Here is a 14576-nt window from a genome sequence, read left to right as displayed (position 1 = left end):
TCTAATCTGTCCTAAACATTTTAATCATTTCATTCAACTCAAATTTTACAGTTCTAAGAAATGATGAACTATTATGTGGGTTAAACTCAACAGGGAGGAAACGCTAAAGAAACCTAAACTGTCTTGTCTTTGCAGTCTGTTCATGTGGGCACCAACTGATGTGTCACTTAAGAGCAGGGATGACCCCTCATGCCTTTAAACACTGTCCCATAACTGCCATTGTCAACATTCTCCTCCCTTTCCTTTCTGTAGTCTACTAGTAATCGTGGAGGTGAAGAGTAATTACAATTCAGATGTACGGCAGTAGTAGCTCTGTGATGGCTTCCCTGTGGTTATTATGAGAAATTAGCATTTTATGATTTTGCCCTTGATGTTTTTGTAACAATTAAGCTGTGAAATTAAAAAAGACATTTCAAAACACATAACCAGAAAAGCAGACTCTTATAGTCTGAAGAATGGTTCCAAATCTTCAAATATTATACCAAGAATATGCTTTTTCCATTAAATTTGAAGAAATTGGACATTTCTTCAGAGAATTTTTGTTCCCTAGAAAAAATACAATGGTTTATGATCAAATAAACTTTGACAGAAAAATTTAGACAGTTTAAATGATGGCTGGTGGAGGAAAATTCATCTCAAATCAAGTCAAATTAAAGTCAGATGTAGTGAATGATGTGAAGGGCTGCGTTAGTGCGTCCCTAATGTGACTGCTAGGCAAGTTTCCTGAAGCTCCCTATCATTGGCTTCCTCTTTAGATATATAGACAAGTGACAAATAACTTTGCATACTAAAAACACGTATGGAGAATGACGAAATGTATGTAATTTAAAATAACCTATAATGTGTTTTAGAGTATTTGCAGAGTAATACTAGTCCCTTTTTCACTCGCACGACTTCTTTGCCAGATTCATGAAAAGCAGCACAAGAGGTGGTATAAAAATGAAAACAGAAAATATAGAAATGTTGATCAGAGAGTCTGTATTTCAGTTAAAAATGAACACTTCCCAAAGCCCTAATATACATCATAGAGAATACAGAGTTGATATTGTGCTGTTTAATTGAAATTGGCAGAGAACACATGCACGTGTACAAACACACACACACACACACACACACTTCCATGTACCAAAAACAACTTTTAGGCAAACTGTGATGGCTACTACATGAATTACGGTTTTACATAAATACATATATATTCCTATCTATCTTCTCTATTAGTAGATTCACATGTTTGCTACTTTGCTTCTATGTATGAATCAAATTCTAACACTGTACTTGAAAATGTGTGGTTTACAACCTCTAAGTATCTGTTAATTGTTGATGATTTCCTTTCCAGCCCATTTATTTATTTATTTATTTATTTATTTTGGCATTTTATTTTTATTTTAATAAATAAACCTTGTCTGAAGATCTAAGTATAAATCAGCCACACTAGTCAGCCTTACAGACCAGGTAGTGGTAATACACACCTTTAATCCCAGTAGCCATACTAGTTTGCCATAGAAACTGGACTGTGCATGCCTTTAATCTTTGTGGTGAGCATCTTTAATCCCAGCCCTAGAGAGGTTGGTAAAATGAGAGCGGACAGCTATCAGACATAGTCTCATTCTGAGATTGCTGGAGGCAGGATCGACATATCGGGCTGAGGTAGAGGTAAGATAGTTGCTTTGCTTTTCTGGTCTTCAGGTTGAACCCCAATTTCTGTCTCTGAGTTTTTATTAACTGTGCTTTATTTAACCTCTCAGTTTTAACTGCATTGGGAACAAAATTTGGACAGGGAAAACATGAAGTACATGACCTGAATGTCCCTGTCTCTCCTTAAACTGATGGTAAATCCTAATCCCAAAGGTGAAGACATTAGGAGGTGATTAGGTAGTGTGCCTCATCGTGATGGGATTAGTGCCTCCTTCAGTAGGTCAGATCAGGAGAGAGAGAGAGATCAAAGAGGTCCAAGAAAGATTCCCCACCCTGCTCTTCTATCCTGGGATAATACAGCAAGACAACAATATTTTGTGAGGTGCAGTGTGGGCCCCCACCTGATATGCTATCTGCTGTTCATAATTACTAATATTTTTCATATTAAGATAGTATATCTCATGGTACATAAACATACACAAATACAGAAAACTGAATAAAATACCTCATAACTCTTTGAATTTCATGCTTGATGATTTATAAATATTATAATCTCCTAAACATCTGTGTTTACATTCAAATTTGTTTGCCTAAAGAGGAATATAATCAATGAAGGGGAGGTAAAGTAAAAGAACAAAGAAAAACAAATCATGTTGAAAATGTAAAGGAATGATAGAAGTGAAAAAAATATGCTGACTGAACAAGAAAAAAAATATGTCTGTTTTGGTTTTAAGCATTGGCATAAAGGGCTTGATGTTACTACCTGCTCATTCTATCACTTACTCCCTATAGAAAATAAGTGGACTTGTCTACGTTTTTCAGGTCTTAAGCCAAATAACTGGCAAGATAATAACATCCTTTATAAAGGCTATAAACATGTTATTATCCAGAAAAAAGAAAAGTGCTTGAAAAATAATTAGAATTCAATAAATACTATATTGTGTAGTTTCAGTCCCAGACACTATACTAGACTTCAGTCTCAACATCCTAAATAAGTCAAGAAATAAGAGACATTCTACCTTTCATGAACATTCTTGTTATCAAGAACCTTCATTACTTCATAGGACAGACTAGTTTGTATTCTGAAAACCCAATGCTAGGAAAGTCTTTCCCACTGACTTTTGTCTTTACACAGTTATAGCTGCCAACTCAGAAAGTACCCTATTGATTGGAGATCATTCCAAATTAATGTTTTATACCCTGGAATTTGTCCTCTTCTGAGTAGACTCATAAATATGAAATATACCCTCTAGTTGATTAATTAACTTCTTTATTGTTCCACCAGGGTCAGTTGGTCTTCTTTCTGCTTCATGCTCCACCATTAATAATCATTCCAGGTTTCTGGCTGCTGTTAATAATGATGTAGCTAATTTCATTCTAGGCAACTGAAGCAGTACAATTGTGTTTGAACTAGCAGACTGGATCGAATGGAATAGAGGTCTCAAAAATAAATTTAATCCCTCAAAACAAAAGAGATAGTTTCTTGCTCATCAAGACTATGCCATGAAATAAGGAAGATAGTCTGACGTTCATAATGTAATAGTTTTCTGAATGTTTCAGTTGGAAGTATTGGAAGAATCTGAGATATGATGACATTATCAAAACTTTGTGTTTGAAGTGTTTAAGCAATCCCACTTTCACAGAGTTCACATTAACAAAGAGAAATGAAGAGAGATGATGTCCACTGAGATTTGATTTAGAGGGAAATTACTACTTGTTGAGACATTCATATTTTATTTAATAAAATATGACTAATAACCAATGATTTAGTAGTTGATTCTAAAAAATGGAGTATAGAAAAATAAGTTGTTTTACCACATGAAGAATGCATTAGGGAAGAAAGAACTAAAGGCAGTCTTAGATCTTCCCATTTAGGAGTCCTCTCATCAGCACCTTGTTCAAATGAACCAATTGCTTCTAATCAGATCTCAATAAACTAACTGATTTTTATAGATGTTTTCAAAATACTTAGTGATTAATTCCATTCATTCATTTTTGGTATAAATGTTTAAGAGAGAATTTAAAAATATTACTGTGATTTAGCAATTTATGTCTTAGTTTGTTAATGCTGATTGTGATGGTTTTTCTGTGTTTATCACATGATATATAAAACCAGTCAGTCATTGAGACTCAATTACTATACTTCTAAAATTGGTGATGCAAACTGTGTACGTAGCCTACAGGTGAAACCTAAATTTACACAATGTAAAAATGCAAGCTATAACCAATGCTTGCAAGGAAACATATTGTATTGGCTCTCTCAGGTCACCTGGATAATAACCAGGGGAAGGAAAGAAGTAAATGGCCAATCATTACATTAGAGCCCCAATTTTCTAATAATGTGAGGGTTTAACCATAGATTCTGCTCCCATTGGATACCTTGAATATTATTTCTAGAGTGCAAGGTAAATTCCATATAAATATAATCTATTTTATTTTGTGTTTAAATATGCATATACAGTTATATCTCATGCCTTTAAAATTATGTGAATGTGAAATATAGACAGTGATTTAAATAAGTGTTTGATTTCATAATCTTTAAAAATATTTGTTCCTTTTAAAATATGTATAATTTTAACAAGTTATTATCTTACAACATATGAAACATAATAAAGCAGTGTTAAGGATATAGAAAATGTTGGTGATATAATCTTTATTTTAATTTTTATCCATTCAAAATTCTGATTAAAGGGACATATATAAGCTTGAGGCAATTAACATTTTCTGACAATTCATTCATCTCAGCCAGAACAAAGTGTGCTTGACCAGCTAGTGGAATATAGCATTTTGTTGATATTTTAGAGTATTATATCAATTTATTTTAATTTTGAAAAAAGTCATTAGCATCTATACTGTTTCTGTGTGTCTTTTATGAATATCCAAATAAATATTCTATATATTTATTTTCTTACAACTATTGTTTAAAATGTTCTAATTTTGTTTACTTTATTCTAACAAAATAGAAAGGGATCAAACATGATACTTAAAAAGTCCAGCATAAAATTGGCAACCAATAAAAGCTCTTAGTGGTCACAATATGTAAATTTTTGCTTGGTACAGTGCTTAGCATTAAATGTAAAAAGAAATAATGTGGTACTCTGCAAGCAACTAAGCATATACATACTTACAAATCAATATCTATTATTAATCTACCAACAATATATCTCCATATATACATATGCAATAATGTTATTCTATAGAAGAGAAAAGAAAGCTACCAATCTAGTTCATGTAAGTTGTTTTGATAGTCTAGCAATCATAATTAATAATCTTTATATCTGTTATATATTTCTGCCAGCTAATTTTGGTGATGCAATAATAAATGAATGAATGAATGAAAAAGTAAGTAAGTGAAGGCACTGACTCTGAAGTTTAGGAGATATTACTATAACTATGCTTTGGATATCACCATCATTTAGAGTATGGTAGATATTAATGGTTAAGAACATAATTATAGTTTGGCACTAGTGGCACAAACCTTTAGTCCCAGCACTTAGGAGGCAGAGGCAGGCGGTTATCTAGAGTTTGAGGCCAGCCTGGTCTACAAGAGCTATTTCCAGGACATGCTCCAAAACTACAGAGAAACCGAATCTCAAAGTAAAAAAAGAAAAAGAACATCATTATAATTTTGAAAAATAATTAATTCTTTATTTTATTGTTTTTTCTTAGAAAGTAAACAATATTTTACTGAAGAAGTAAAATAGATATAGCAGAAGAGAACAGAAGAGTAAACTTTTCTACTTACTTTAAAAAATTTGAAGTAGGCCATCAGTTGAGAGAGAGCCTAATCCACACAGCCCCTACCCATTCTCTATGAGTGTATTATAAAGTTAGTTAATTAAATGGAAGTCACAAGGGAGTACTTAGTAATAAAACTGACATCATAATAGTTCATATACTACTTGAGAAACAAAAACCATAAAAATTTACATGTGAGCTAGAAGAATATGAAGAAGAAAAGACAGATGCTATCAACTGGGGTGCATAGAATCATATTATAGAATTATGGCAAACCCGCCCCCATCCTACTAAGACATTATTAAATGGAATTCTCTTCTGGGTATGAAAAATATGCTTTAAAATGCAATTTAGAGCTAGTCTAATAAAAATGAGCCTTTATATGCTTTTTCCTTTTGCTGTAATTGACTTAGGAATCGTTACATATTTCTGCACACAGATTTAGACAAACATATTTTTCAGATTCTTCACAGATACTTTATCTTTCCAAGGGTCTAATCAAAGTCACTTTCATACTGAAAACAGAGCGTTCACTGTCTTCTAAAGCTATTGTTAGTCAGTTCTAGGGCTTTCATCCATTACCTCTACTCTCTAGTATACAATTATGGATGCAGCTAATTATGTTTGTAAAAAGAGGCATAGTGCTGTTAGAATTAAAGGAAATAACTTGTGTAAATTGCTCAGTGTAGAATCTTGCACATGCCTAGAGTTAGGCCGGTCCCAATTCAAGTTTTCCAGTGTATCTTTAGTGTCTTCAGCGTATGTACTCTTCCTTTATATGGCCAAATGCAAACCACAGAAAAGAATAAAAAATATTTTAAAGCCAGGCGATGGTGGCACATGCCTTTAGTCCCAACACTTGGGAAGCAGAGCCAGGCGGATCTCTGTGTGTTTCAGGCCAGCCTTGTCTACAAGAGTGAGTTCCAGGACAGGCTCCAAAGCTACACAGAGAAACCTTGTCTTGAAAGCCCCCCCCCAAAAATTAAGAGAACGATCAAATTAATCAATGAAAATAAAAAGTAAACCTAGGGTGTGGGTATTTAATATTGTGATAGTCATTAAAGTGATTAAGAAGACATTTTATCAATCACCAAATATAGTTATGCAATGAAATCAATATAAATTTATCTGAAAATGTGTTCCTGACACATCCTGTTGACCATTTTCCTCTAACCACTTGTCATACATAGCCCAAATAATAAAGCAAAGGCCACTGTCTTTGTGGACTGAAAATTTTCTTTGTATTTATATTCATTATTTTATTTTATTTTATTTTTGAGACAGGGTATTTCAGTAGCCAGTCCTGGAACTTGCTCTGTATAGCAGTCTGGCCTCGAACAAAGATCCACCTGCTCTGCCTTCCAAGTGCTGGGATTAAAGGCGTGCACCACCACTGCCCCACTGCATCTGTATTTTTAAGTATTGATATTGACCAAACTTTACTGAAAAGCTTAGAAAAGTTAACAACTAGTTAGTTCTCTTTATTTCATAAGAGAAATAATTCATCTACTTTTTCAAAGCACATATATGAGCATTGAATTGCTAAGTTACAAATGCACTTTCAGGAAAATTCACCAAAGGAAATATACTTAGAATAAATCTAGAATCTACTCACAAGAGAAAATAAGGTCTAATGTAAAAATTGTATTTGATATCAATTCTAAAATTTTTCTAAGATATGGATGAAAGGTTCTTCATTAACTGACAGTTGCAGACTCAGTCATAAAAATTGTAATATTTACTCTGCCCAACAACAATATATACAACATCTAAACCACCCATGCTCTGTGTGAGGCTCTAAAGATACAAAAGCAAATTGAAGAGCTGTGGCCATTTATATTCTCAAAGATTACCGTCTACATATCTTGGAAAGAAATGTAAATTTGAATTAAAAATAATGGATTGGTGACATGTATGATCACAGGGTGCCAATGAGGTATAAATGTCTCTTATTCTGAACAAAGGGGTCAAGAAGGCTTCTAGGGCTGGGAAGGGGAAGCAGGATTATTTCTGAAAATAGGAGTCATTATAGAACAGGAAAAGAACTTGGTGCTGAGATCTCAGGAAAAGCTTCAACAGTGGCTGCAGGGACTAGACATTGTTGGTAATGTTGGCCCCTTTCTAGTACCCTGCAAAGATGAAACAATTATGGAGTTCTGTATTCACTAGCATGTCTGGGTTTATAATGAAGAAGAGCTTCACCCCATTCACTCAGGTTTTGGTTTTCCATATGCTGAGCCTGTGGAAATGATACAAGTTTATCATAAAGCCTATGCATCTATATTTAATCTTGTAATGTACACATTAGTGGAAAATGTCTCCTGACCACTGTTTTTATTGATCTGGGACAATAAGCCAAATATGCATATTTTGAACTGATTGCTGAAACCATTCTTTTGAGGCCTGATCTCTTCCCAGTTTTCATTAGTGTTATATTATAATGCCAGGACTGGTAAACAATCATACTCACACCATCCATTCAGATGCTGTGTAATAGCATGTGTGATACATTATGTATAAAGGGACATATTTGTGACACACAATTGTTTGAGAGCTAGACATTTCAGGATGTATTTATTGATTAGCATTAAATCAGTAAGTCAAATGAGTATGTGAGTATTTATATGAACGGAATCCCATTTGTAAAGGGTTTTAAAAATTGGGAAACCTGGTTTTAAATTGTCAAGTCAACTGGAATAGTCCTAAATTACCATCTTACTTTATATCCTTTAGTGAAACTTACTTTCATCTCCTGTTTCAAATTCAAACTTCTGACTGTAGCCACTGTATCCTGCCGCAGTCCTCACTCGGATATGAAATATGTACTTGGTGGATGGCTTGAGACCTGTGATGATGACACTGGGGGCCTTGGACCTCGTGGAAGAATAGGTGAGCTGCTCATGCTCCTAGGGACAGAAAAAAGGAGAGAGGAAATGAGGCGGTGTGACCCTACGGTTTCCTAGAGACCATCCCAGTATAACTGAGGACTGAGGCTCCGAATATCAAAAATACTGATCTGAAAGAAATGTAAGCATGTATTTCCGTAATTTAGCACTTAGCTGATCAGCGTGATATATATGATATGTCTCTGATTTAGAAATTTATCGATAGGATGGTTACTTGTATTTAACTACACTTGGACCACTGGTTGACTTAGACTTCACCTGTGACTCGGGGAATAATAGTGATCTGATGTCATGTTCACACAGAATAGCAGCTTTTTTGCCAAAATGGACAAACTGGATTAGGCACATTAGCATTAGTGTGGGGAATCATGAATCTACTACAAAATGGGTTTCAAAATGTGTCCGTAGAATAGTAAGGACAAAAGAAAGTAGAGGAGACATACAGCCCTTGTGAAATCATGGACCGGTCTGGAGGGAGGCTTGGTTCAGTTCTCTAGTATTCGTATTCAACAATTTTACCTCACTTAGGTGAAATGGGCTAACTTTGGTATTCCGAATGACCAGGTGGGCCCAAGACCTTCAAGTGTCCTTTCTTGCTCTTATGTAAGAACATAACCATTGTTTCCCTGTCTTTGTAGGGATTGTTCTACACCACTACATGGTGGTGGGGGATGAACTAATCTTTTATTGCTTGGGGTTTACAAAGCTTTCCTCTAAGCTAAGAACTTATATTTTAATAAGATATTCAAAAGTTTCTCTGTTCTGAAATTCTGCAGTCTGAAGTGATCTTCAAGCAAAGTCAGAAGGTGCTGACATTTTATATCACATGTGGATGGTTCCACGCATGAGCTTTTAGTGTATGTCAAAGTCAGCATACTGGCACACTGGAAATATTGCATAAAATTGACTTCAGGATATACATATAGGAAGTTTAAATCAATTTGGGGCTTAGAATTGGGTACCACCCACAAGATATCTAATGTATGTACAAATACCTCCATATCGAAAAAAAATCCAGATATGAAATACCCAGGAATATTAGATAAGAGGTAGTCAATCTATATTTGTACAAACAATGTTTCTCAATGCATGGATCAACATAGTTCAACAGGTCCCAAAATGAATTCTGCTTTTTTATAAGTCTAAAAGTAAAAATTCCGAGAAAGGCAGGGGCCTTTCAGGGTCTCTAATTGAATGACTCATTTGATGCTAAATCAAATCTGTATTATCAGGACCTCATTTTTAGTTGTCATAGAAACTATTTTTAAGAGACTTTATGGACTAAATAAGATTATAAAGATCTACACATCCACACACACAAAGGATGTATCAAAGTTCTGTTTACTTGAGGGTGATGACTTAAGATTTAGAACTATGAGAATGATTTTCTTTATGCTGCTTTGGAGAAAAAAGCTCTTAACAGAGACTTAGTAATAAATTTTATGGCTTTATCTTTTAGAACTTTGTATACTATATAGTAATTCAGTGTCTGAATAAAGGAATCAATTTTTTCCATCTCTATCTCAAGTAATAAAAATTAATTGCAAAATGACTAAACTATGGCAATATTGTAAACAATAAAACACAGAAATTGGGACCTCACACCACACACATACATACACACATATATGCAGTTTTGAGACTAGGAAGTAAGTAGAAATTTATGCATCAAGCATAGGAGCCAAGGAAACAAAACCAGGTCTATAAATATTGATGGTGATAATCATCTGCTGAAAATTGAAAGCAGGAGTCCGCTGATGTCAAGACATTTGTAATCAGGGCTTAAGAAGTCCATAGCATAGAGAAATAGAAATGTGCTTGCCAACCGTATTGTCTCAAGTAGAAATTTGCCAATCATTTAGCTTTTTCCAATCTTATGCACAAGAGGAAAGTACTCCACCTTTGATATAATTTCCTGCAATCGATAAGTTTTATCGTGTCTTGAATGCTGCCCTACCATATGAAATGATGACTACAGGAGGAATTGTAAGGCAATGAAAAAGAATTTAGTCTTCTCCCCGAGACAGATGGTATGGAATGGAAAGTTCACTCTCTTAAATGCAGTCTAACAATTACACACTGTCTTTGTCGTTTCACCAAAACATAGCTAAACAGTAATTTCCTACTTAGTAAGTTACAGAGTCAAGGATGCCTACTGCAGGCGGCTTTTAGTTTAGTTTTTTTTTTTTTTCTTTTCTCTGTTTGACACAAAATATATCCCTGGAATAAAATTCATCAAGAAGTGTGCTTAAATGTAGCCACATCATCGCCAGCTGCTTGTCAGTTGCCCTTTCTCGTTTCTTGCCACTTATTAGCTTCTAACGGAACAGAGCTCATGAAGGGGACTTTTCTTCTTGGCACCTTTAGGCTGGTAGGAAACCAAGTTGGCATTCATCTACTACAAGCAAAGGACATTATGATGTCAGAACATCGGCTAATTGCTCTTTTGCTGGCATATAAATTCCAAGTCTAAACAGCTGTCATGAGGTAGAGAACATACCTTTGCAAGGGAGTATTATAGCCCTTGCTCATCCTGGCAGGACGAACTGTGAATATGTTTGATTGCAACATTTGCGTGTGCTTTTCTGGAGTAGCACCATGGTTGTGAATCATAATAGGATTGCTAGTTGTGTGACAAGAATGTTGTTATCTCTGTAAGAAATCAATTTCACTGTTCCTAAATTTATACTTTGCCATCTTTATTCTGTAGCAAAATTTCATGATCATTATTTTTAAGGTATATTGTTATTTGTTACTTCTTCCTTTTTATCCTAATTATAGCTCACCCTTCCCCTACTCCCCCTAGTTCTTCCCAAATTTCTTCCTACATAGTTCACCCTGTTTCTGTTTCTCATTAGAAAGCAAACAGGTATAATAATAAAAGAAAGTATAATAAGATAAAACAAAAAATAACACATCAGAAATGCATAAATCAAACAAATAGAGGGAAAATTGCCCAGGAAAGGGCAAAAGGAACAAATATAGATCAGAATCCCACTTGCTTAGAAATCTCATAAAAACATTAAAGTGAAAATCATAGTACACATGGAAAGGACCTGTTAAGGTAAAAAGAGAGAAGAAAAAGTACAAATTAAATAAACAATAAGGTAAAATTTAAAACTGTGTTTGGAAATCCCTGTCAGGACACTGTGAGACAAGGAACCTACAATAATGCCCTTGAGTTCATTTGCTATTGGGCATCTACTGTAGAACCCCTATGGATACAGGCTGTGTGCATGTCTCTTTGGATGCATGTGTATCTGTCATGCTCATTTAGAGGGTCTTATCTTTTGTATTACTTGTGGCCTCCATTCTCTTTGGCTCTTACACTTTTTCTGCCTGCTCTTCCTCAGGGTTCACTGAGTCCTGAGGTGAGGGATTTGATGAAAGCATTCTTTTTAGGGTTCAGAGTTTGAAGGTCTCTCACTCACTGTACCATGTTCAGATATGGGTTTCTGTATTTGTCTCCATCTGTTGCAAGAAAAAGCATCTCTGATGATGGCTGAGTAAGTTACTGACCTATAAGTATAGCAGAATGTTATTAGGAGTTATTTTATTGCTAGGCTTTTGTTTGGTTTGATTCTGTTTTTCTCAAAGCAATAGTATTTGGTTTTATCCTAGGTCCCTGGGATATCTAGTTTCAGGTTCTTAGTTACCCTAGCAATGTCAGGAATGGGTTCCATCTCACAGAATGGGCCTTAAGTCAAATAAGAGATTGGTTGGCTATTCACACAATTATCCCAGATTATTCTTCATGTTACTTTTTGTAATTTCCAGAAGTTTGAAATGCCCTGTAACTTTTTTCTCCATCTCAATTTTGCATTCTTGCTTATATCATTTAATATCTGCATTTACTATAAATCTTTATCTTCCTTCCACCTACATTATGTAACTTACGTTTTAACTTTAACTTCTTAACTGTTAGTACATGTTTCATATATACATACATATGTACATACATACTTTTTAAAGCCAGTTTTGTATTAAGTACTACATTAGCTATACTCAATATATAATTTTACTAATTTCTCAAAAGAACATTAAGATACACGTTGTGGCAGGTTCAGAATTGTTACTTGTAAACTGTATAGGTACAGAATTTATACAGTCTATACCTAAGAATTCATCTCCCTTGGTGGCAATGGCATTGCACACTGAACTCTGGTCAGTACACAGGATACTCATTGCCCAAGGCACTGTCAGCCATGCAGTAATGCATGTTGGTTGTAAGTAAAGCAGTTTATAGCTTCTACTTGGATGAGCTTAGATAATAGCATCAATTCTGGGGGAAACACACTTAGTAACAATGAATATTAATATTGTATTATGAGTATCATTTCACAAATAAAATCTACACATAGTATCTACTATATAGAACGAAAGTTCAGAAAAAATAGTGTGAATACAATACATTAATAAATGCAAATTAATTTATGATTCTTAAGAGCTTATAACATTTATTTATAATGTCTTCTCATAGGAAGATTCCAGAGTTTAAATTGCACCTTACCAGGTGCTGAGAATAAAGCCTTTATTGGGAATATAGACTTATTGTTATATCAAACCTTCTATTTTTGAAATAATGAATTTAGCTTTTTCTTTGTAGGTAGCAATGTTTTGTGATAACTAAAAGAACAGTCTTACTGGAGCCTGACTTAGCATGTGACTGACAACTGTAACTGAATGAGGAGACAGACTCCAGTGCTCAGTCACTTTGTCTACATTTCCCGATAGTCAAATGTAACATACCCTAGCTCAGTGGACAGCAAGAGCTCTGGGTTAGATTGCTACAGTTTCGGATTTGTTGTTGACTTTGCTCCTGCAACATTCCTTAGCAAGACTTTGGTCTTCTACAAGGCATGTGTTTACATCTTCTCAAATGCATTCACCCTGCAGCATGCTTTGAAGTTCTCACATTTGTAGGGTTCTGGGGCTCTAAGATCCAAGAGGTCAGCACTGACAGTGTTCCTCCAACTACTTTGATTTCTCTTCAAGTCTTTGGATCTCATCATACTTCTAAATGACATCATCTTTTTAATATTAAAATTTAGTGTAAAATTTAAGTTAGCTAGATTAGCTAGATGGATAATTAACTATAATGCTACCAGCTTTTTCTGCAGAGTTACAGAAAAGATGGTTGTCAGTATTCGTAGGAACATGATTTATATAGTGCTGTACAACTGTCAAGATGTTTATACACACTTTCTTTAGCCCTCAACACAGGTTTCAGAAGCAAGAAAAATGATAATATTCACTTCTAATTTATATTATGGTAAAATTAATCCAAAACTCTCTACCTCAGTTAATGTAGCTAAATATGCTACCTTTATTTTCTATTAATTTATTGTGTAAATAATTTGTAGGTAATATTAAGAAGTCACCTCACTTTGCATGAAACATGCAAAATTCATATTCTTCCTGACAAAAGAATTTGTTCAAAAGCTCAAAATTCTGTCATAGATAGTTTGGTAACTAATTAGCATTCAGTCACAGTAACTTAAAACTATAAGGTAGAGATGACAATTTCACTGCTATTTATGCTCATGCCTAGTTTTTTTTTCTTGGTAAAGCTCTTCTTTTACTGATTAGAAGAATGAACCTGTAAATTGCTAGACAAAACATAAGAAAATTAAAAGTGACGGTTTTGCATGGCTTAGCTTGCCATGAAACTTGTCTCTTCTATGTCTGTATTCCTCTGTTTTTCTGTTTCTGTCTGTCTGTCTTCTTATCTCACACACACATATATACAACATGACATTTTTTTTCAGACAAATGAAGAATCACATGGTCTAGTGACATAAAGTTTGAAATAATAAAAATTTGAAAGAATATTATTGCATGAATTGGTACCTACATATCAGAAAAAAATTACATTCTTTTTTTTTTATTTTTTTCGAGACAGGGTTTCTCTGCAGTTTTAGAGCCTGTCCTGGAGCTAGCCCTTGTAGACCAGGCTGGTCTCGAACTCACAGAAATCCGCCTGCCTCTGCCTCCCGAGTGCTGGGATTAAAGGCGTGCTCCACCACCGCCCGGCAAAAATTACATTCTTATTCAAAAGAGGAAGATACCCCTCATGGTTCCAAATCGAGAAGGCATGAGTATTAGATTTAAACTGTGTTCAATGATTACTTTCCAAAGGAGAGTTACACGAGGACTCCAGCCACTTTATTTAGTGGACCATTTCAAAAAGAGCACCACCTGGGGACAGGAGGAGCTCCTCAACCCTGCCTGAAAGATGCTTTGTGATTTCCTATCACATCTTTGACGCTGTCTTTCTCTAGTTAATATAAATTCTCA

The 14576-nt window shown here is 34.7% G+C and overlaps 1 protein-coding gene across 1 annotated transcript in view; it reads right to left on the bottom strand.

The window, feature by feature from the left end:
* The window catches only part of Epha6 (EPH receptor A6), a 917349-nt gene that overhangs the window by 304333 nt on the left and 598440 nt on the right, over positions 1 to 14576 (bottom strand). Inside the window, exon 7 of the mRNA XM_038345322.1 lies at positions 8117 to 8279. Within this exon, the coding sequence (XP_038201250.1) occupies positions 8117 to 8279 (163 nt within the window). The remainder of the gene's footprint in view (positions 1 to 8116; positions 8280 to 14576) is intronic.

The sequence above is a fragment of the Arvicola amphibius genome, chromosome 10, assembly GCF_903992535.2.
Source record: "Arvicola amphibius chromosome 10, mArvAmp1.2, whole genome shotgun sequence".
Taxonomy (NCBI): domain Eukaryota; kingdom Metazoa; phylum Chordata; class Mammalia; order Rodentia; family Cricetidae; genus Arvicola; species Arvicola amphibius.
Note: the sequence above shows the minus strand (reverse complement) of the source record. Positions and strands in the feature narration are given on the sequence as shown.